The sequence below is a fragment of the Colletes latitarsis genome, chromosome 2 (assembly GCF_051014445.1).
Source record: "Colletes latitarsis isolate SP2378_abdomen chromosome 2, iyColLati1, whole genome shotgun sequence".
Taxonomy (NCBI): Eukaryota; Metazoa; Arthropoda; class Insecta; order Hymenoptera; family Colletidae; genus Colletes; species Colletes latitarsis.
Window position 1 is genome coordinate 27,211,865 of NC_135135.1, and position 22,217 is coordinate 27,234,081.

At 39.4% G+C, this 22,217-nt stretch overlaps 4 protein-coding genes across 6 annotated transcripts; 2 read left to right on the forward strand and 2 right to left on the reverse strand.

Annotated features, from left to right (window-relative positions):
* Positions 1 to 500: 500 nt before the first annotated feature.
* Obp10 (odorant binding protein 10) lies at positions 501 to 5,221 on the reverse strand. 2 transcript variants are annotated; one of them, XM_076783898.1, is made up of 8 exons: positions 4,581 to 4,993; positions 3,357 to 3,397; positions 2,516 to 2,814; positions 2,370 to 2,457; positions 2,176 to 2,228; positions 1,948 to 2,104; positions 1,656 to 1,720; positions 501 to 690 (listed from the first exon to the last, which is right to left on the reverse strand). In XM_076783898.1, the coding sequence occupies exons 3-8, from the start codon at positions 2,582 to 2,584 to the stop codon at positions 673 to 675; spliced, it is 450 nt and encodes a 149-aa protein (XP_076640013.1). In that variant the 5' UTR covers positions 2,585 to 2,814; positions 3,357 to 3,397; positions 4,581 to 4,993; the 3' UTR covers positions 501 to 672. The 2 variants fall into 2 exon arrangements, with proteins under 2 accessions (XP_076640013.1, XP_076640014.1); XM_076783899.1 differs by lacking the exons at positions 3,357 to 3,397; positions 4,581 to 4,993 and adding an exon at positions 5,090 to 5,221.
* A 501-nt stretch (positions 5,222 to 5,722) lies between these two features.
* LOC143351858 (uncharacterized) lies at positions 5,723 to 9,443 on the forward strand. Of its 2 annotated transcripts, none has more exons than XM_076783893.1 (8): positions 5,723 to 5,888; positions 5,962 to 6,230; positions 6,299 to 6,716; positions 6,798 to 7,242; positions 7,362 to 7,576; positions 7,665 to 7,915; positions 7,999 to 8,252; positions 8,343 to 9,443. In XM_076783893.1, exons 1-8 carry the CDS (start codon positions 5,775 to 5,777, stop codon positions 8,642 to 8,644), a joined length of 2,268 nt encoding a protein of 755 aa, XP_076640008.1. In that variant the 5' UTR covers positions 5,723 to 5,774; the 3' UTR covers positions 8,645 to 9,443. The 2 variants fall into 2 exon arrangements, with proteins under 2 accessions (XP_076640008.1, XP_076640009.1); XM_076783894.1 differs by having other exon boundaries at positions 6,843 to 7,242.
* A 367-nt stretch (positions 9,444 to 9,810) lies between these two features.
* Bcs1 (mitochondrial chaperone BCS1) lies at positions 9,811 to 11,796 on the reverse strand. The gene is made up of 7 exons (XM_076783897.1): positions 11,503 to 11,796; positions 11,231 to 11,422; positions 10,930 to 11,069; positions 10,656 to 10,850; positions 10,352 to 10,585; positions 10,112 to 10,282; positions 9,811 to 10,025 (listed from the first exon to the last, which is right to left on the reverse strand). Exons 1-7 carry the CDS (start codon positions 11,631 to 11,633, stop codon positions 9,811 to 9,813), a joined length of 1,278 nt encoding a protein of 425 aa, XP_076640012.1. The 5' UTR covers positions 11,634 to 11,796.
* A 426-nt stretch (positions 11,797 to 12,222) lies between these two features.
* Uggt (UDP-glucose-glycoprotein glucosyltransferase) lies at positions 12,223 to 22,106 on the forward strand. The gene is made up of 23 exons (XM_076783892.1): positions 12,223 to 12,463; positions 12,885 to 13,095; positions 13,164 to 13,393; positions 13,466 to 13,648; positions 13,735 to 13,907; positions 13,983 to 14,178; positions 14,303 to 14,516; positions 14,582 to 14,805; positions 14,882 to 15,103; positions 15,201 to 15,559; positions 16,192 to 16,435; positions 16,509 to 16,706; positions 16,777 to 17,035; positions 17,111 to 17,219; positions 17,294 to 17,479; positions 17,570 to 17,776; positions 17,848 to 18,240; positions 20,109 to 20,286; positions 20,355 to 20,537; positions 20,613 to 20,888; positions 20,960 to 21,076; positions 21,277 to 21,412; positions 21,481 to 22,106. The coding sequence occupies exons 2-23, from the start codon at positions 12,885 to 12,887 to the stop codon at positions 21,534 to 21,536; spliced, it is 4,554 nt and encodes a 1,517-aa protein (XP_076640007.1). The 5' UTR covers positions 12,223 to 12,463; the 3' UTR covers positions 21,537 to 22,106.
* The last annotated feature ends 111 nt before the right edge of the window (positions 22,107 to 22,217 follow it).

Genomic DNA, 22,217 nt, shown 5'->3' on the forward strand with positions numbered 1-22,217 from the left:
TTATTTTTTTTTTAATTGCTGGTGGTGAATCGTTTACGCAACGATCAGAAGAGATTGATATCTTGCAGTGGGGTATTTACGTAGAAAAACAAATTCGACTGCCTCTCGCGAGAATGATTTCAAGTTTAATTAAAGAAAAAAAGGAAGCAACTTGTCAGAGTTATCAACCCTGAAAGAAACTGATATCTCCTCGATCGAAATGGAGGTGCGAATAATATAATCGGTGCGCTCTAACTTCGGCTGTTAAACGCGCGTGAACACCCGATTAATCTATTTCGAACGCGATCTCGCGCACGGACACGACCTTAATTGACAATTGGAGGCCCTCGGCCGTCGGAAGTTGCGATCAACTCGAAACTCGGACAAACAAATCTTCCAATTTTTCAACCGTCGCCCCTGTCTTTTACCCTTTATCCAGATTCGAATAACGCTTGGAATCATACGAGTCGAATCTTTTGAGAAACTAGCCTGGTAAGATTGGCAATAACTCATGCGTCGAATGATTTAGACGTTTTATTTTATTGACATCTCGTAGGAGGGGTCGTTTACATCGAAACAGGTATGGTTCCATTACATGGTAAAGTGAAAAATGACTCGACACAGATTCCAGGTCATTTGGAGATGCGCCGTTTTTCTTTGGTCTCGTTTCCTTTCTTTCTCGCGCTCTGTCCGTTAAAACAAGTAATACGTCTGAAAAGAAAACAAAATTTCTCGTTAATCACCGTTTAGAAAAATATGTTATGTATAGACTTAGTAATTTGAAGTCTCGGTGTCTCTGTAGTGTAGTTTATACAGGGTGATCGGCTACCCCTTGGAAAAATTTTAATAAGAGATTCTGGAGACCAAAATAAGCCGAAAATTAAGAATATCAATTTCTTGACTGAGGCTTCGTTAAAAAGTTCTTAAAAAATTTCAAATCATTCTGAAAAAATTATTTTTGACTTCGGGGGTCAATTATAAGCATTTTTGGTCATTAGACATAACCTCGAAATCCTGCCCACTTTCGAGAAAAAAATTCGGGAAGGTGAGAAATTTTTCGACAAAATTAAAAAATTTCAAATCGTTCTGGAAAAATTATTTTTAGTTGCGGGGGTCAATTACAATCATTTTTGGTCATTACACATACCCCCGAAATCCTACGCACTTTCGAGAAAAAAATTCGGGAAGGTGAGAAATTTTTCGACAAAATTAAAAAATTTCAAATCGTTCTGGAAAAATTATTTTTTGTTGCGGGGGTCAATTACAATCATTTTTGGTCATTACACATACCCCCGAAATCCTACGCACTTTCGAGAAAAAAATTCCTTACCGAAAATCTAATTTGGCGCCCAAATTTTTCGACGAAATTAAAAAGTTTCAAATCGTTCTGGAAAAATTATTTTTGGTTGCGGGGGTCAATTACAACAATTTTTGGTGAATAGACCTATCCCCGAAATCCTACGCACTTTCGAGAAAAAAATTCAAAACTGGCGGAACTTTAAACGTTAATAACTTTTAAACGAAGCCCCAATCAACACTTTGGTATTCTTGATTTTCATCTTATTTTAGCCCCCAGAATCTCCCATTAAAATTTTTCCCAGGGTTAGCCTAACACCCTGTATGTGTATAGATTTAGTCGAGAAAAATGTGTTGTTATTAAAAAGAAAATAACTCACTTGCGGTGACAATTCCGCGTAACATTTGTTGAACGTGTACGCGTACTCGCAGTTGTCGTCTTTCGCTAAAGAAACGATGGTTGCGAATTAATTGACGCCGGATCACACTCAATTCCATCGATCGCGTGCAATCGATAATAAAATACAATAAAATCGTCCCCCCGCAGTATTATTACGAATGAAACGAGCCCACTTGTACAGAAAGAAGGGGACGAAATGCACGGAAATTTCGACGATGCCAGATCGATCGACGGAATAAACAGAAAAATAATAAAAAATATATAATAGATACCCATATTTGTACTGTACCCGTGGCACACGGGGATGACGTGCAGTTCTCCGGACCTGTAGGCTCGTATACTTCGAACAAATGCGAGCATGCCGTCCAAGTTGAGCTCCCTCTTGTCGTCGACCAGACCGAATTGCTCCCACAGACAGTACATGTAACACTGCGTCGACACAAGCATACGTTTATCTCATTTGAAAAAACGCGGGTCACAAAACACAGTAGGACATTTACCTTCAACTCCCGTGTTTCAGGCCACACGCCATTCCTCACAGCCTCTATATCCTCTGCAAAAACAACAAACACACTATTACGTACGAATAATAATATAAAGTTCCAACTGTACAGGCGTGGAAAATAGTAAAGTAGTCGTAAAAAATTATTTCTATCGCATGCTATTAACTTCGTTACGTTTCTGTCTTTCGTACCTATTGCCACTCCTGTCTGCGTTTGGCAAGCGTTCACGACGTTCGCCGTGGCTGCTATCATCTCGTCGGAAACGAAACTCGGTCGTGTCTATAAAAATATAAATTCTTCCGTACGACTTTTTAAGAATTCTGTCAATTATACGTACCCCGCAACGAACGATTGACGGTTGGATCAAGCAGAAAACCAGCAAGGGTACGATGACCAAGAACCCCATGATTCGCGTTCGATTTTGTCGGTTATCGTCGAGTCGAGCAACCGATCGATTTTCGATCGGTGGGATACTAGATGCAGTAACGATCCCCAACCACGAGTTCTTTCTGCCCGGGAATCCCTCGCTTCAAGTAGTACGATACGGTTCGATTCGGCTCGGGTCGGCTCGACTCGGGGTAGAACCAGTACCGGCCCAAGAGCATTTTTCCCGCCAAATAACGCCGATTGCAACAACTTTAACATATGCATGCATATTTGGAAGGATTTCTGAATAATGGGGTGTGAAAAGTAATTATTTACTCGTATACGAGTATTGGGTTGCCTGTCGCTAGGGGCGCTTCGATAAGAAGCGTAAATAGGTTAATCATAAAGCTCTTGGCGCCCTAAACCGACGTCCATTTTGCTTATAGCTAAAGCCAGTCCTGCGTAGAATACTCAGTGACGCAACTCTGATCGAGGGCGCGACTCGAGCAAATCAAAGGGAAGATTTAACAAATATCGCGATCAGAAGCAATAGATTTCCGTGACAATACTTTTTAATCGATCCAAGAAGATCCAATCCGATCGTGTTTCCGTAATACTTGAATGCACGGTCGAAATTGCAGGTTATGAGAGACAGCCTTCACTGACGTAAGATACATCGAATCTATTTGATCGTTAGTCGTGAAACGATCATTAAAACAATTAATAAACCTTTAACGTAATAGGGTGGTCGAATCTTTGGATTCTAGGCCAGGGTGTACACGCATAAACGCAGGTTGATTGGCGGATGTTACCAGTTTACGATCCGTCGACCCTATGCAATCTGTCCTATCTCCTACATAACCGTACGATTTGAATTTTGCCCTATTAAATTTAACGGTTACAAATCGCGAGAGGTCCGTACGATTTGAGTTTCGCCCTATTAAATTTAACGGGTACAAAGTAAAAGTTACGGAAACGCAACAAAATTCAAAGCAGCTCGCATGCGTTTAAACGACATTAAAGCTTATCCAGTAAAAAATCATTTCGATGGTTGGAAAAATTGATGAAAACATTTCAAGTTCGCTATACCTTAAACTTATCTATGAAGTTTCGAGAGAGAAGTATACAGGGTGTTCGGACACCCGTGGGAAAAATTTTAATGGGGGATTCTAGAGGCCAAAATAAGACGAAAATCAAGAATACCAATTTGTTGATTGAGACTTCGTTAAAAAGTTATTAACGTTTAAAGTTTCACACCTTCTCGAATTTTTTTCTAGAAAGTGGTTAGGATTTCGGGGGTATGTGTAATGACCAAAAATGATTGTAATTGACCCTCGTAACCGAAAATAATTTTTCCAGAACGATTTTAAACTTTTTAATTTTGTCGAAAAATTTTGGCGCCAAATTAGATTTTCGGTAAAGAATTTTTTTCTCGAAAGTGCGTAGGATTTCGAAGGTATGTGTAATGACCAAAAATGATTGTAATCGACCCCCGCATCCGAAAATAATTTTTCCTGAACGATTTGAAACTTTTTTTCTTCGTCGAAAAATTTAGGCGCCAAATTAGATTTTCGGTAAGGAATTTTTTTTCTCGAAAATGCGTAGGATTTCAGGGGTATGTATAATGACCAAAAATGATTGTAATTGACCCTCGTAACCGAAAATAATTTTTCCAGAACGATTTTAAACTTTTTAATTTTGTCGAAAAATTTTGGCGCCAAATTAGATTTTCGGTAAGGAATTTTTTTCTCGAAAGTGCGTAGGATTTCGGGGGTATGTCTATTCACCAAAAATGATCTTAATTGACCCCCGCAACCGAAAATAATTTTTCCAGAACGATTTGAAATTTTCGAATTTAATTGTTAATAACTTTTTAACGAGGCCTCAGTCAAGAAATTGATATTCTTGATTTTCGTCTTATTTTGGCCTCTAGAATCTCCCATTCAAATTTTTCCCAGGGGTGGCCGAACACCCTGTATACGAGGGAAGCGAATTTTTGGGTCAATATAATTCCGGGCGAAGGTGGGCGAACATACCCGAGCTAACCCTGAATAACACGCGTCGAGTACAGTCGCCCGTCAAAATTATTGACCATCGTCAACTCGAGACTATAAAAATTGTAGTTAATACGTAAAACACCGGAGTGTCGGTATGACCGGCACGTGTACGAGCGGTATTCTTTCCCTGAAATTTCCGCGACGCTGTTCGATGTATCGTCGAAACGTATCGTTACGCGAAATGTATCTCGTTTGACATAACCTTGTTGCTGTACATTTCCCGCTGCTCGGTGGTACAGTCAGCTGATTTTCTATTGACGATAGACGGGCGTCGTGTCGTTTGTCGACGAACGAATGCAGAAATTTACGGGGATTACGTTTTTGCGTTCATCGAGTCCGCGGATCTTGAAAATGGGACGGAATCGATAGATTCCTCGAGGATGAAGCAATTTCGAGGGACTGTACGGTCGACGACACAGTACAGTCTGCCGAACAAAAATTGACGATGCTGGTGCAGTTTCACGCTGATTTCCAAATCAAAGACGTACCGTGTGTTAGGTAGCGATTACTTTACGATACCGCGGCGCGTCGATTAGCATGTTTCCCGTCGGAGGTGGAGCATGCCCGGAAAGATGTCTAGATGGAAATTAAAAGTTTACGAGGGACAAAGCGAGGACAAAAGAATCTCCACGGACTGTACAGCCGGAGTTGTATTGACTGCAGTGTTTTCTTCGAGAGAGTGCATTTCGTCCAAAACGAGGCGTATAAGGTGTATCGACGGTGAAAATACAGGCTCCCGTCCATGCACTACAACGTGGACCGAACGACTCTCAACGGGGGAACGTAGTCCCGGTGAATTCTCCGCGCGAAATCAAGTTTGGTAAACAACGCAATTGCATTCCGTCGACGCTAAGGTTTCGACCCGTCCAAACACTTCTAACACGGTACGATGTCAAAGGCAAGGAAGAAAGAATATTTCTCGAAAAGCGTTCGCAGCAGGACCACGATCATCAAATAGGATGATTGGGCGAATCGTCGAGATTCGAAGATCGCGCGACAAACGATTACACGAACGTAATTAAAATTTTGAAAAACTTTCTGATAGAGCACTGCCATTGTCACGTGGTCTGTTCTATTCTTACGTCAGTTCTCGCGTAAAATTTAAAATTTTTCTCGAACCTCTTTTTGCTACTATATGTTTTCACGATAAGTCGATTTGAAAAGTAAATCAAAATGGGGAAGACCAGAGGTGTGCACGAGACAACGCCAGAATTGAGAAATCGAATGGTGGGAATGTACGAAGCTGGTTTGGGTCTACGAGAAATTGCGGCTGCCGTAAATTGTTCGGTAAATATATTTTAAAAAACTGTACGCGATCGAACAATTTATAATTGATAATTGTTATTTCTAATGATTCCAGCAACGTACGGTCAAAAGGTGGTTGAATAGGTTCGATAAGGAAGGTACGGTGGAGACCAGGGAAAGATGTGGACGTAAACGTGCCACAACCACGGAGCAAGACGAAGCAATCATAAGGCTGGCTACGCAAACGCCGATAACAGCTGCTAAGGCTGTCCTCCCTGCCTTGGGACTCAATTGCTCCGTTGATACTATAAGAGAAAGACTGCATAAAGCAGGAATCCACAATTGGAGTCCCTCGCGGAAATACATGCAAAGAATTCCGCTTGGGTTGGTTATTTAATTTTGTGTACTCCTTAAATATACTCCCACTGTTCAACTGTATCCTCTGTCTACAGGGATACGGATGGTGCAGCGATTCAACAGCCTGTATGGAGGCCTACCGGAACACAGTTAGGGAAAAAGAAGTCTTCCAAAGATTCTAGTAAAAACGATAAAAATAGTGGCACGACTAAAAAGAAGAACCCATCTTGGAAAATCAGGGCCAAAGATGTATATGTTGGAGATGGTGCCCCGATAGAGAATGCAAAGCAGTCCAACGAACAACAAGAATTTATATTTTCCCAACAAACTGTTCCTCAACCTCAGGCCGCCGACATGCAAGCGCCGCCCCAACCGCTACCTTCGAATCAAACGGAGTTCGGCAATGCGTTAAGTCTAGTTCAACAAGCGCAACCTGTTTATCAACATCCTGGTTTAAATATCTCTCAAAATTGGCCATTGGATTTGGTGCAAGGAAGTCATCATTATCCACAGGTTTGCGCGCTGTCTTTAAAGTAAGCTTTACGTAGACGTTCGTTGTCTCGATGCCCGACTCCAGTTTTTTCGGAATTTCAGGGCCAACCTGATCCAATTTCTCACGAACAACCTTTGTCACAACAGCTCCAAGAGTTACGTACTCGGCAAGAGCAACAACAACATCACGCGCAACAAGTACGGCAAACGATTCCAGATCAAGCGCACAATCTCGACCAGCAACGTCAACTCAAAGTAGAGCATCAAATTCAACACCAGCAGCACCAGGAACATTTACATTTGCAATTGGCTAGCCCGCAAACCAATACGAACATGAACTCTGACACTTTCAATTCCTGCAGTTCTCAAGACAGCAATCAGTCTTCTAGCGGTGAACTTAAACAAAACGAGAACGCTGCAAAGCCTGTCAAGATGGAGCGATTTTTGCCTGTCCGGTTGCAGGAAGATCATCACCATCAGTTCCTGGAGCTGCCAGTACAAAATGAGCCAACGCGTTATCTACGATCCGCGGTCAACGACGACTCAGGTTGCTAATAAGTTACTAACGTGGACACATCGAAATAGGAAAAAAATAATCTAAATATATAGGGGAGATGTAATATCTTTTTTCTTTTGTATTTGAAGTTTCGTTCCCCTGTCTTTTAGGATGCAAGAATCAGGCCCCGGTCGTCCTGCAACCCGACAGGCTCCACTGCACATCGAAAGAAAGTAACGAAAGAAGTATGTCGCAGAAAAGGAAAAAGAAAGGCGGGAAGGCGAAAGGAACGTTGGAAACGAGTGTCGAAATTCGAAATCGTATGATCGGTATGTCCGAGGCAGGTTTATCCACGCTGTCTATCGCGCTCGCAATCGACAGATCGGTAAGAAGAAACACGTTCGTCTTGATGGACTTGCATAATTAAGACTATCTTGAGGATAGCCGTATACCCAATACTTGTTATTAAATAGGAACGTACCGTTAAAAGGTGGTTAGAACGTTGGCATAAAGAAGGCAACGTACAAACGAAAGAAAGAAAGGGTCGTCGTCGTATCACAACTAAGGAGCAAGATGAAGCCATCATCGCGATGGCTACTCAGCAACCCTTAACTGCGGCTAAACACGTTGCGCCTGCTCTGGGATTGAAATGCAGCGTGGACACGATCAGAGAGCGGCTTCACAAAGCTGGTATCCACAGTTGGAAACTTGGGAAAAAGCAGGGGTCAGTGTGCAAAAAGGAACACGCCTTTGTTAGGCAAATATGTTCGTTCGTTCCGGGAGTAACCAAACTTTCGATTGGTTTAGGGAAGGGAACGCTGTGCATACGGTGCATCTTTGGCAACCCAGTGGAAACCGGCCAAACAAACCAAAGATGCTCGGTGAAAAGAAGAAGAAATCAAACGGTAACAAGAAACGCGATCAAGCATCAAGGAATACGCCGAAACGATTGTCTTCTAAAAGGAGAAGAACAGAGTCTGCTGCGGTGAAAATCGTACCACCACCGACGAACATGATACCAGAACAGTCCGCTGCTTTGCCATTTCATAATCCTGCAACGAGTGAGCCTCGATATTTTAATTTATTCTGACGTTGTGTTTCGTGCGCCACGCGTAAAGAACTAATCGATTATTTTGGAAACCACTTCTTAGTGGCAAATTATGTTTCAGCTCCTAATATTATGCAACCTGTTCACAATATTACCGCAGCTCTTCCTACGCTTGTTCAACCTCAACCACCTCCGCCAGCACCGCAATCGATGCAGCCAATGGGCCCCATGATGCAACAAAGACCTGATTGTCGATTAGCAACGACTATCGTGCCACCTGTATCGGGACAGGAAAATACCGGAGTTGCCTATCCATCGTGTATGGTTGGAAACAATAGTCACACTGGACACAACATGGAACAACCAGACCCATTGAACTACGAACCATATATATGGAGTTTCTAAGCATCAAGGACTTCTAGACACCATTGAATCGTAAACTATCCAATTTTTACATCTTTTACCGTGCCGTATGAGATTTCTTTCAGTCGTCGAAGCTACCAGCTTTATGTTAGCGTTTTATACATTAATGTCGCGTACGATACTAGTTAGAACGGTAAATCGCATTTACGAAAGTATTTTAATATTTTTAAAGATGCCGGGGAAAAAAAGAACAAAAGTCTGAAAATATGTACCGTCGAACAAGTATTATCGACCCAGTGACAAAATTTTGGTGCAATGAATTCAAATTTGCGATTGGTTTCGACGTATAATCGTAATTGCATGCATTGTCTCGCTAAACATAATTCTCTAGTCGTAAAAGTTTCTCTTACGAAGCAATTTGTTGCATATTAAAAATACTCGACAGAGCACGCGACTCGTTACGAAAAATGTAACATCTTTTTTCATTTTATCGTACTTTGAAGCTATATCGGAGTTGCAACGTTTTTTATATGAAATCAAAAATGATAATATTATTCGAATATATAGTTTTCAACGTGCAATGACAGAATTAACGTTCATATTTATGGATGTGAGCGTGAAAAGAATGCTGTCTCGCGAGAAATGCCGATTTTTGTACAAAATATTTTTCGTAAATTCAAAGTAAACCACATTAAGACGTGCAGGTGAAATATGATTTCAAAGAATGAAACATTAGCTTTTATTTGATTAAATATATTAATTTTCCAGAATTAATGATTTAAGTGAAATTGGTTGAACCAATTTGAGTCAACGTGAAGAAGCACGTTAATAATCATGTGTACATAGATAGATATACATATAAATATATGTAGTCGAAAAAAATATATTGATGAGAGTAGAAGAAAATGTATACAACGTTTATTTTGCTATAATGTATTTTGTCTTTGGATCGTCATTCACAATGTGGTAATGTCGACGGTAACGCAATAATCGGAATAAATCGTGTAAAAGTGAGAAATTTTTATCACATTTCTATTAAGTTTGTATTTGTAGAAATTTCAGATGTCAGAAGCTGAATCGGCAAATATGCCGATTACGTAATTAATATAAATACGAGAACCTAAAGGATCTACAGTACCTTTGTCATTTTATTCTTCTCTGCCTTTATACACATTTCGTTACAATGCTAATCTCTATGTCTAATCCTATCAGGTAAGCTCCCATATATGCGAAACATTTTTCATTACATCATCGGGATTATTCTTATGGAACATGAAGAATCCTTGAATTTGTGCCGGGCTGACGTTTCTTTTTTGAGACATAACATTCTCCGCAAATTGTCTAGCGTATTCTTCCGCTTCGATGTCAGTGCTTTTATAGAATCTCAAAAACATTTGCTCCACTTGTTTCATGCTGCACCAGCCTGAAATGAAATATACGATCAATCGAATATCATTCGTATTCAATATGAATCGAGTTCAAATTTAACATTTAATTTCATATACATACCTATATATTCTTTCACATCTACTCTACCTGGCCTAACTAATGCGGGATCCAATCTTTCTAAGTAATTAGTTGTCATAAACAGAATTCTTGCTTCGGTGGAAGCAACACCGTCCAGACAATTTAACAAACCACTAAATGTCACTCTGTTCAAACCGTCGTATGCAGATTTAACTGTAATAAAATATATTTAAATTGGCAATGCAATTGATCCGCGTACTCGCTCGGAATTTGCGAGTATACCTTCTTTGCTCTCTGCTCTACTGATAAATGCTGCATCAATATCTTCCAAGAGTATGATAGTTTGTTGAGGAGCTACAGCCAATAAATGATTTAATCTATCATCCGTCAAACCTCGTTCCGATAGATTTAAAACGCATATACCGCGTTCTAATTCGCCAGCTAATGCGGTAATGAATGACGATTTCCCGCAACCCGGAGGGCCGTGTAACAAATATCCGCGTCGATACGGAATTCCTACGTAAATTAACGAACATATTCATCCCTCTTTGTTCTAATCATTCCTTTTAGATGACCGTTTACATACCACGATCGCTATACCACGATGGATTTTCTATAAATTCACGACAATCGCTTATTATTTTCTCCGCGATACCAGTGTCTAAAACAACTGATTCTAATGGTCTTCGTTTCTTAGGGTGTCCAAACTGTCTCCACTCGCTTCCCATTGCAACGTACATTATTGTTTTGCCTTCGTGCTCTTTCAAAGCCATTTGCCTAGCTATAAATGAAAATACATTATTACTCTTACTAATTTATCACACATCTGTTGTACTTGCACATAAGTTTTAAAATTTTACCTTCTTCCAAGATATTAAAATATATATTTCTGTCTCTTCCAAATGCAGTGAGCTGTACAGTTTCAAATGGTATACCCATTTGTATATCCAAGGTTTGCTGTTCCCTGGTTCGTTCCACTCTTATCCAATTCCCTTTGTATCTGTTAAACCGATTAAACAAATTAAAAATTTACATCATTCACACATACTGTCTGGTCATTTCTCTTAAACGATTATTACGATCTTTGGATAATTGCACAACTGTCTCATACTTGTCATTGTTAGCTGAAGTATCTGAGCAATAAGTACAGTTATTTCTAACCTAAAGAAATGAGTTCCAATACTTGGTATGAAATCATATCTAGTTTTTATGTGACCTGTTTCTCTTTCCTCGAAACTTGTTTCAACAGACAGATGCTGCGTTTTTTTCGCGCCCTTTTGTGTGATCCATTGCAAAAGCCATTGGTAACTTTTGTCGCGACAAGGTACCTCCAAAGTGATCATATAATGTCGCCTGCGTTCGCAAAAAGTTTTAAACATTTTAGTGATGCCATGGAAAGTCCAAATGCAGTATAATTTCCATACGAGTTATACCTGAAGAATATCATTCCCGCTTGCATCCCTTTTCGCAATATAGCTGCTCCCGCTCCTAACCCAAAGAGACCAAAGCCAGCTCCGAAATAAGGATTGTCGGATAAAGTGTGCATATAGTCTATTATAGTCATGATATAAAAGTTTGTTTCTCTCGATACACAATCAGTATTAAATGTATCGAATATCTATCTCGTTGCTTAATACGTGGGTGCACACAAGTTTCGAACACCTATCGTCCTTCCATGAGAAGAAGGCACAGCGTGTTTATATCCCCACTCCAGTCCACTGACTCACAGGCATTGGTCGAAATCTGTGACGAAGATCGGTGACAACCAATCAGCGGACTGCAACAGGAGTGGGGATGTAAACACGCTGTGCCTTCTTCTCATAAAAGGACGATACTTTGTACGATACGTACACTCTTTGTCACATTACTTTTAGAATAAGTCGTAACTCGAAAACGTTCCATTGTAGACAACAAAATCTCAGCATTCGCTTATTTTTCATTGTTCAAACAAACAGTAAACATCGTGTAATAGAGAACATACTCCTTTTTTAAGTCCAATGATATATAGATGCTAAGAAATTTTATGAAATTCATTCCTAAACGCGTTGGTAATTCTGGATGAGAATTTGTAGGCGATACGTTCCTTAAAACGTGTCGTTAAAATTATGAAAATTACCATTCGTAGGCGATCTAACGCTTGAATATGTAGTACGTAGTTTCGTGTAATTTGGTTGGTCACGTATGGAGGATATACGTGTCACACGAAATTTGTGAATGTATGATTGCACGAATGGTGATTATGATGTATACATATTATGCATACATGCGTAACTTCTTAGCTTAGAGTCGTGTTCGTGAAGAGTTCCACCAGTGTGGTATTTGCCGGCACGTGTGCTGCATGGATTGGCTATCGTATTTTTCTTCTTTGATATAATTTCTATCGCAAAATTAGAGGTATGTAACTTATTTAGAATAAGTCCATTTCACGTGTTATTGAAATTCATAACTATGCACTGCTAACACCATTTCTATTCGTTTTTATCGACGGTAACATCTCTCGTTTCATTCGACAGTTTGATGTTGTTATGAAAAGCGGTCCGTGTAACTTCGAATTGTTTTAAGGAAAATAATGAAACAGTCGGCATTATTGTTAAGTAAATTGTTATCTACGACACACGGATTTAAAGGATTTTTCGTTTAATTAGATAGTGGGTTCAGATAACTTTCGATCGTCGAAAAAATCTGTTGATATTTCCGATTTAAAGCTACTAAAACGCGACGGTACTCTCACGAAAACATTAAGTTCATTATGTAGTTCTTGTATTTTCATTTATATTTACGACAACGTTATTAATAATCGTTATGTTATTTACAGATGTGGTTAACTGCACTTTTTCCTTTACTACTCTTGTGTGTAACAAATCTCGAAGCAGATAAAAGGGTTAATAAGTACGTGACGACCCTAATAGATGCAAAATGGAAAGAAACGCCTTTAGCACTCGAGGCAGCCGAGTATTTAAGCGACGAAAATTCAAATTATTTTTGGAAATTTATAGACACCTTTGCCGATTACAATTTTGGAAATGGTAAGTCCAATCTAACGCGATATTGTTATTTAATTGCAGTTATTTTATACAGTTTTTTCCTTTTACAGAAAGAGATAACTATAATGCCATTATTACATTTGCCGAGGAGTATTTATCTCCTTCCGAAGTAGCATTGCTCAAATTAGGTTTGTCATTGCGTATTTATTCAGCACGAGTGGAAATGTTTACTCAAATGGCAGAGAACAAAAACATTTCTAGCCTTGATTGTTACAACATAGTAGACGTTGGCGGAGAATTTACTTGTTCTTTAGAAGAATTGGAAAATTTAGTCAACCAAGTGAGTAATATATAAACTTTGTTACATTACACATGTAATTCCTGAGTGTTTGAGTATTTGTTTATTTTACAGGAAACTTGGTTAAATCCCGATACTTATAGCGTAGATCATCGTTACCGTGTATCTCAACAGTCTGAAAATGTTATCATATTATATGGTCAAATTGGAACACCGAAATTTTCTGATTTCCATAATAAATTAAAAGAACTTTCAGAAACCCGGGGGATCAATTATATTTTGCGACATTATTTAAAGGTATCGTAGGTATTTAATAATACGTAATTCATAATCAAAGAACATGTTCCTAATATTAAAATGTTTGCTTTGTCTACAATTTACAGGACAGATCAGAGAAACATGTACGTTTGTCAGGATACGGCGTAGAATTACAAATGAAGTCTACAGAATACAAAGCAACGGACGATTCAGACATTAAAGATAATGCTGATAAAGATTCCGAAACTTACAGCGATAGTATGGAAGAAATAGATGGAATCAATTTTGTGACTTTAAAGTAAGTTACGCTAGTTACGTTACATCTTAATATTAACACGTTTCAAGCCAGATATTGTAGCAAGTACTTTTTCAGAAATTTGTATCCCGATAAGCATGCAGAACTAGATAAGCTGCAGACTCATTTGCTCGAAAGTAGCCATGAAATCGGAGCGTTAAAAGTATGGCAGTTCCAAGAATTAAGCCACCAGGCAGCTGAGAGAATTATGAATTCTCCTACGAACGACGCTATAAACGTTTTGATCGATATCTCGCAAAACTTCCCGATGCAAGTAAATACACCTTTACATACAGTATCGATACGCATATGCTTTTGTATTTGCGTGGCTTCATTTATTTCATTTTAAATCTGGTCAGCTCTGATTTTTTTTAAACATTTGTTTCTGGATTGTTTAGGCGAAATTTTTGATCAGAACAAAAGTAAATAGCGATATGAAGAAGGAAATGAAACTTAATCAAATGATATTTGCCGCGAGTTTAAATATACAACCCACAGACACTGCACTCTTCGTTAATGGGCTGTTTTTCGATTTGGAGGCTGTAGATGTACTCGGTCTTCTTGAATCGCTGAGAAGCGAGTTCAAAGTAATGGAGTCTCTCCGTAATATCGGTACGTACAGCTATATTGAGAATAATCTCCAGAAACGGAGAAGAATTATAACGTTTCGTTCGTAGGATTTAGTAATTCAAAGATGAGCAAATTGTTGGCGTTGGATTTGTCCACCAATATGGATAAGCAAGAGTTCGCGATAGATATAAGAGACTCTGCTATAATTTGGCTGAATGATATCGAACAGGATGTGACTTATTCACGGTGGTCGCCGTCGTTAACAGAATTATTAAGGCCAACTTTTCTGCCCGGATTGCTTAGAAATATTCGAAGAAATTTGTACAATTTAGTTCGTATACACCTGTCTATGCTCGTAAACAATCGTAGAGCGTGTATTCGTTTTTTGATATTCCTTCTTTCGACAGGTATTGATTATCGATCCCCTGAGCAAAGAATCCACGCCGTTAATCACTTTGGCGCAATCCTTGTATTTCCATGCTGCACCGCTACGCGTCGGTTTTGTTTTCGTAACAAATTACGACACTTCAATAACCGGTCTAACGGATGCCAGTATCGCGGTGAACAATGTGTACCATTATTTTGCGGAGATCAAAGGATCGGAACACGCCTTACAGTTTTTGATAGACGTAAGGCCCTGTGGTATTCGATTCATTACTACTTGATATTCGTAACGACAAATTAGTGTATTATAGTAGAAAAACGTGTCGTTGTCTCTTTTTTTAGTTAGGAAATTACATTGGCCCGGATGGAGCTACCGTAGACGATGTGAAAAAAGCTTTAAAGGTCCAAGATTCGTCGGCTAATATTAATTACATTCTCGGCGAAGAGTCCGAGTACGACGTAGGACGCCATCTAGCTAGCGATTTCGTGAAACGAACTGGCTTTAAGAAATTTCCGCAAGCTTTGATGAACGGGGTACCTTTATCATCCGACCAATTGAATGCCGCTGCGCTCGAAGAAGCAGTTGTATCTACCATTATGACGCAAACGCCCGCGTTACAGAAAGCAGTGTACCGCGGCGAGATGTCCGACGGAGACGATGTGGTCGATTATATTATGAATCAGCCGAACGTGATGCCACGGTACGATTTCTTTTATTTATTATAACATATGTAATACCTACAAGGTATTCAGCCACACCTGGGAAAAATTTTAATGGGAGATTCTGGAGACCAAAATAAGACGAAAATGAAGAATACCAATTTGTCGATCGAGGCTTCGTTAAAAAGTTATTAACGTTTAAAGTTCCGCTTGTAGAACGGCGATCTGCGAACAGCTGCGCATGCGTGATAGTGGTTCCCACTCAGAAAACTGTGAGGCTGTTGATGCGTCACTAAGTAGAGTTTCTCATGCTGAGTGAGAACCAGTATCGCGCGCACGCAGCTGTGCGCAGGTTGCCTATCTACAGGCGCAATTATAAACGTTAATAACTTTTTAACGAAGCCTCGATCGACAAATTGGTATTATTCATTTTCGTCTTATTTTAGTCTCTAGAATCCCCCATTAAAATTTCCCCCAGGGGTGGCCGAACACCCTGTATAACAGGGATGAGGAACCTTCGACCTAAAGATCACATAATGTCTTTTGAGTTAATTGGTCAATAATGTATATTCTTTCTACGAAGTACGTTTATTTTGAATGGACTTTTCAACGTCAAACGGTTCCCCATCCCTGAGTCAGTAATAATTTATACATTTTCGGTTTTATATCGTAGTTTAAACGTGCGAATATTAAAAGCAGAGAAGTACACGTGGTTGAATTTAATCGGTACTCTACCCAAGGACGAAAATTACACCAAATGGAGCCCGCAAGATTTAACAACGTGGCTGATGAACAGAATGCGTTACGTGTACGTACAGCGTCGTACGAACGTACACCATTTGTATACCTTTTGGGTGGTGACAAATTTGAACGACCCAACAGGCAGGCAACTGCTACGCGAGGCCCTCGAGTACATAGTAAGCGAACAAGAGAGCAAGTATTTTATTGAATTTGAAGATAAACGTGTTTCACGAGTGATTCGTAATTTAGGAATCGAACGCTGACGTTAGGCTTTCCGTGATTATTAATTCGCCGTCCGGACCAAATGACGATTCCACGACCGACATAAATCAGATAGTATTAGCTGCTTTGGACGGTTTGCCCATAGACAAGGTCTTGCGTTTCGTTCGGAAAGTGATCCAAGAAGATGTTGCTGGCGTTATTGCTGACGGCAAGTTTGAGATAGAGGTGAGGTGCAATTTGTACTTTTTCAAAATGATAATAAACGTTCCGACGAATGAACCAATGTAAAATCTAGGAAGAAGCCGTAAGAGAAAGCTTGAAGAAGCAAGTCGACGAATTGTCTATCCATCGGTTGTACGTTAAAACGGTATTGAATTTGGAGAAAGGAACTAGAGCAATCGTATGCAACGGAAGGTTAATCGGTCCCCTAGACGTCGACGAAGAATTTACAAGCGAAGATTTCTCGTTGTTGGAGAGGTTTAGTCACAATAGTTACGGTGACAAATTGTTTAAGAAGCTAATAAAAGGACAGCTACTGGAGGATGATGAATACGGTATGCAAACTGATTTATGTGAACAGTACTTCGTGTCAACGATCATATTGTTATTGCGATTACTTTTCGTTACAGAGAAGAACGAAATCACGGACGACATGATCATGAAAATCACATCGTTGTTAGTATCGCACCCTCAGACACGTAGTCGATTCGATGTTCCTTTTCACGGTGATGACTACAGGTGAGTTCTATAAGCAGTACGAAATCATATGGCTGAACGTTAACGATTCGTTTTGTAATTGCTCCAATGTTTAGTGCCGTGAAGATTCCAGCAGCGAACCCCGACGAAGTGGTGTTCAATCTGATCGCTATCGTAGATCCTGTGTCTCGCGGTGCTCAAAAATTGGGCCCGATTTTGAGAACGTTACAACAATCCTTCAACTGCAACATTAAAGTATTCCTGAACTGCGTAGAGAAGAACAGCGACATGCCGTTGAAAAGGTAACGCATGTTTTAATAATGGTACTTTTAACGTTTGACTTCACAACTATTTGAATGCTCCACTTATTCATTGTGTTTGCATTATTTCAGTTTTTATCGGTTCGTGTTCGAGCCTCAGTTACAATTCTCTGCCGATGGGCACATTAACGGTGCTATGGCCAAATTTACAAAGTTACCAACATCGTCTCTTTTGACGCAATACATTCATGCGCCAGAGAATTGGTTGGTAGAAGTAGTTAGAAGCGTTTACGATTTAGATAATATTAAATTGGACAATGTCGCGATGGGGGTGCACAGGTACGTAGTTCCTCACAGGGTAGCGTAGATAATCTGTATTCGTAGGTGATACCACGCGTTTATATTTCCAGCGAATTCGAATTGGAGCATTTGCTACTCGAAGGCCATTGTTTCGAAGCGGTTATTGGAAATCCACCGCGAGGACTACAGTTTACTTTGGGAACGGAGAGCCAGCCGTTAATGGTGGACACCATTGTGATGGCAAACTTGGGATATTTTCAACTGAAAGCAAACCCGGGCGAATGGGTGTTACGCCTTCGACAGGGACGATCAGCGGAAATATACGATTTTACCACCGTCGGTGGACAAGATGTCATACAAAATGGCAACGACGTGAAAGTCGTTATAAGTTCGCTGAAGAGCCACGTGTTACAGGTCAAAGTGTCCAAGAAGCCGGACAAGGCTGAAGTGGACCTCTTGTCCGAAGACGAGAAAAGCTCGAGCTTGTGGAATTCTATTTCAAGGTACGCAATATTCGTTTTCCTCTTCTTTGCAAACTGTGACATACACGTTTGCGTTTTGTAGAGGCAGGAAAAGATAATAATATAACGTCAAATTTATTTGTAATTTATATAACTGCACGTATTACATATAACAATCCAATTTTGCAACGAATGATTATTACATACATGTCTTCTACAAGAAGCGCATTTGAATATCTCTTATTACTGCCTGTACAGTAACAGCACCTAGCACGTTTTTGAGTTTCCAATTTTGGTCTTTTAACAATTTTTCTACCGGTCCTTGGTCCATTTTTCGAATGCAGCAGTGTCTACATTTTTCTCGCAAATTTCTTCGCCAATTCCTGCAAAAATCTTGCCACGCAGGATACTTTGTTCGCCAAAAGATAAATGCACAATACAAGGTGTTTGGCCACCCATGTGAAAAATTTTAATGGGGGATTCTAGAGGCCAAAATAAGACGAAAATCAAGAATACCAATTTGTTGATGGAGGCTTCGTTAAAAAGTTATTAACATTTAAAATTCCGCTCGTTCTGAATTTTTTTTCTCGAAAATGCGCAGGATTTTGGAGATATATCTATTCACCAAAAATTATTGTAATTGAGCCCCCCAACCAAAAATAATTTTTCGAAAACGATTTGAAATTTTTTTTTTGTCGAAAAATTTAGGCGCCAAATTAGATTTTCGGTAAGGAATTTTTTTCTCGAAAGTGCGTAGGATTTCGGGGGTATGTCTAATGACCAAAAATGATTGTAATTGACCCTCGCAACCGAAAATAATTTTTCCAAAACGATTTGAAAGTTTTTTTTTCCGTCGAAAAATTTCACACCTTCTCTAATTTTTTTCTAGAAAGTGGGTAGGATTTTGGGGGTATGTCTAATGGCCAAAAATGATCGTAATTGACCCCCGCAACAGAAAATAATTTTTCCAAAACGATTTGAAACTTTTTTTCTTCGTCGAAAAATTTAGGCGCCAAATTAGATTTTTGGTAAGGAATTTTTTTCTCGAAAATGCGTAGGATTTCGGGTGTATGTGTAATGACCAAAAATGATTGTAATTGACCCCCGCAACGGAAAATAATTTTTCCAAAACGATTTGAAAGTTTTTTTTTCCGTCGAAAAATTTCACACCTTCTCGAATTTTTTTCTAGAAAGTGGGTAGGATTTTTGCGATATGTCTGTTGACCAAAAATGATCGTGATTGACCCCCGCAACAGAAAATAATTTTTCCAAAACGATTTGAAATTTTTTGTTTTCGTCGAAAAATTTAGGCGCCAAATTAGATTTTCGGTAAGGAATTTTTTTCTCGAAAGTGCGTAGGATTTCGGGGGTATGTCTAATGACCAAAAATGATTGTAATTGACCCCCGCAACAGAAAATAATTTTTCCAAAACGATTTGAAATTTTTTTTTCCGTCGAAAAATTTTACACCTTCTCGAATTTTTTTCTAGAAAGTGGGTAGGATTTTGGGGATATGTCTATTGACCAAAAATGATCGTAATTGACCCCCGCAACAGAAAATAATTTTTCCAAAACGATTTGAAATTTTTTGTTTTCGTCGAAAAATTTAGGCGCCAAATTAGATTTTCGGTAAGGAATTTTTTTCTCGAAAGTGCGTAGAATTTCGGGGGTATGTCTAATGACCAAAAATGATTGTAATTGACCCCCGCAACAGAAAATAATTTTTCCAAAACGATTTGAAATTTTTTTTTCCCTCGAAAAATTTCACACCTCGAATTTTTTTCTCGAAAGTGGATAGGTATTCGAGGTTATGTGTAATGACCAAAAATGTAATCTTTCGCGAAATTTCTGTCGTACGATTTTTACGTTCGTACTTGTTAGATTCTGATTAATTTTTTGGGGAAAAGCAGGACGTTCGCGAAAACAGACGATGGCGACGATCAGGACGAGAAGCTAAACATCTTTTCTCTGGCGTCCGGCCATCTGTACGAAAGATTCCTGAAGATTATGATGCTGAGCGTTATAAAGCACACGAAGAGTCCCGTAAAATTCTGGTTCTTGAAAAACTATCTCTCGCCAACGTTGAAAGTAAGCGGCAATATATTCGAGCGTAACGTACGCGGTAGAAATATTTTAAAAGATGAACGTTTTATCAGGACTTTTTGCCGCACATGGCGAAGGAGTATGGTTTCGAGTACGAGTTAGTGCAATACAAATGGCCTCGCTGGCTCCATCAACAAACCGAGAAACAGAGAACGATTTGGGGTTATAAAATACTATTTCTAGATGTACTTTTCCCTTTGAACGTTAAGAAAATAATATTCGTCGACGCCGATCAGGTACGATAAATACGATTTTTGGTATGGAATTAAAAAATATTCATCACTGCGAGAAACTAAGAACGTTGGTTTTAGGTGGTCAGAGCAGATTTGAAGGAACTGGCGACGATGGACTTGGGGGCAGCACCGTACGCGTACACGCCGTTCTGCGACAGCAGGAGGGAAATGGACGGATTTAGGTTCTGGAAGCAAGGCTATTGGCGAAATCATTTGCAAGGTCGTGCTTATCACATCAGCGCCTTATACGTGGTAGACTTGAAACGATTCCGTCGCATCGCGGCTGGCGACAGGTTGAGGGGGCAGTATCAAGCACTGAGTCAAGATCCCAACAGTTTGTCGAATCTCGATCAGGTCCGTGCGACTAATAGCGGTACTCGTATCGAACAATAATGCAAGAGCTAATAAGAATACAATCGTTTCAGGATCTGCCTAATAACATGATCCACCAAGTGGCGATAAAAACATTGCCTCAGGAGTGGTTGTGGTGTGAAACTTGGTGCGACGATGCATCTAAGAAATATGCTAAAACCATAGATTTGGTAAATACAAATGCATACAGCGAAGAACCTAACACTGCTAATAATCACGAGTTTTCAGGGAGCTGAATCTATATCCTAAATTAACCTGATAAGAGTCCGACAGTGTGGCATTTATTTAGTTATTTTAGCATATGGATTTCAGCTCCTATTTACATGTATTTCTGAAACACCCTTTAAAGTTGATTATTTTCGAACGATAGTGCAATAATCCAATGACCAAGGAAGCTAAACTACAAGCAGCCGTGCGTATATTACCAGAATGGGTAGGGTACGATGATGAAATAAAGGCTCTGCAACAGAAAGTGGAAAATAGGCAAACGGAGAAGGAAGAGCACGGTATAGCACTAGACGACAATGCGTTGTTTGACATGACGATAATTGATTTTATTTTTGTACATTTTTAGAGATGTTCAAAGAGGAGAGCGCGGAAGAAAGTGTCGAGAAGCACGAAGAACTGTAGAGGAGAGGTATATAGCGTGAAAAGGTATTGCAGAAATGGCAGGTAACTGAAAATGTTTACAAAAATTTGTGATGATTAATCAGTTTTCGAATGTCTGTGATTAAATGTTGCAACGTTCTTGTTTCGCGAGGTACGCTTGCATTGAAATGTGCATTTTAAAAGTTCCGTTATCCGTCTACGATTGTTGCCTATTTAGAACATTTTTTTTCTACGAATTGTTAAACGTTCAGACACCGAATATAACGAAAACGTTAACCAATATCGAACATAGGGCTCGGCGAGAAAAAAAAAAAGAATTTCGATAGCATTTACCCGTACATCGATCCTGCGAAGAGGAACGAAATGGAAACGTCGCTTGAGAATCGATTTTTATTCAGATAGACGGTAAACACTTTACCTCTACTATTGCAAACAATTCAATTGCAGTATTGTAGTTGATCGTGGACACAAAACAATGTTCGTTATGTGAACGCGATTGTGATTTTGTATCGTCTACTTCATAGTTGTAAGAAATAAACCTCGTAACGTTTGTAACTATTTTTTATGAATACCATTCCATCGATTCCAAAATCATGGATATTTATACACCCCAGCGACTGCGTTTATTTTATTTACAATATCGTGCCCTGTTATTTCGCGTAAAAAAAAAACTACATAAAATACGGACAATTATACAAGGAA

Bases quoted from the DNA above. Each gene is read 5' to 3' on its own strand.
- Uggt (XM_076783892.1), top strand. From the start codon at position 12,885: ATGTGGTTAACTGCACTTTTTCCTTTACTACTCTTGTGTGTAACAAAT. The intron at 20,538-20,612 runs GTACGATAAATA...CGTTGGTTTTAG, and splicing joins TATTCGTCGACGCCGATCAG to GTGGTCAGAGCAGATTTGAA. The intron at 20,889-20,959 runs GTCCGTGCGACT...CAATCGTTTCAG, and splicing joins GTTTGTCGAATCTCGATCAG to GATCTGCCTAATAACATGAT.
- LOC143351858 (XM_076783893.1), top strand. From the start codon at position 5,775: ATGGGGAAGACCAGAGGTGTGCACGAGACAACGCCAGAATTGAGAAAT. The intron at 6,231-6,298 runs GTTGGTTATTTA...CTCTGTCTACAG, and splicing joins ATGCAAAGAATTCCGCTTGG to GGATACGGATGGTGCAGCGA. The intron at 6,717-6,797 runs GTTTGCGCGCTG...TCGGAATTTCAG, and splicing joins GAAGTCATCATTATCCACAG to GGCCAACCTGATCCAATTTC.
- Bcs1 (XM_076783897.1), bottom strand. From the start codon at position 11,633: ATGACTATAATAGACTATATGCACACTTTATCCGACAATCCTTATTTC. The intron at 10,851-10,929 runs GTAAAATTTTAA...TTTCATTTATAG, and splicing joins TTTTAATATCTTGGAAGAAG to CTAGGCAAATGGCTTTGAAA. The intron at 10,586-10,655 runs GTATGTAAACGG...TAATTTACGTAG, and splicing joins ATCGTGGTATAGCGATCGTG to GAATTCCGTATCGACGCGGA.
- Obp10 (XM_076783899.1), bottom strand. From the start codon at position 2,584: ATGGGGTTCTTGGTCATCGTACCCTTGCTGGTTTTCTGCTTGATCCAA. The intron at 2,229-2,369 runs GTACGAAAGACA...TTGTTTTTGCAG, and splicing joins GCAGACAGGAGTGGCAATAG to AGGATATAGAGGCTGTGAGG. The intron at 1,721-1,947 runs GTATCTATTATA...TCGTTTCTTTAG, and splicing joins CGGGTACAGTACAAATATGG to CGAAAGACGACAACTGCGAG.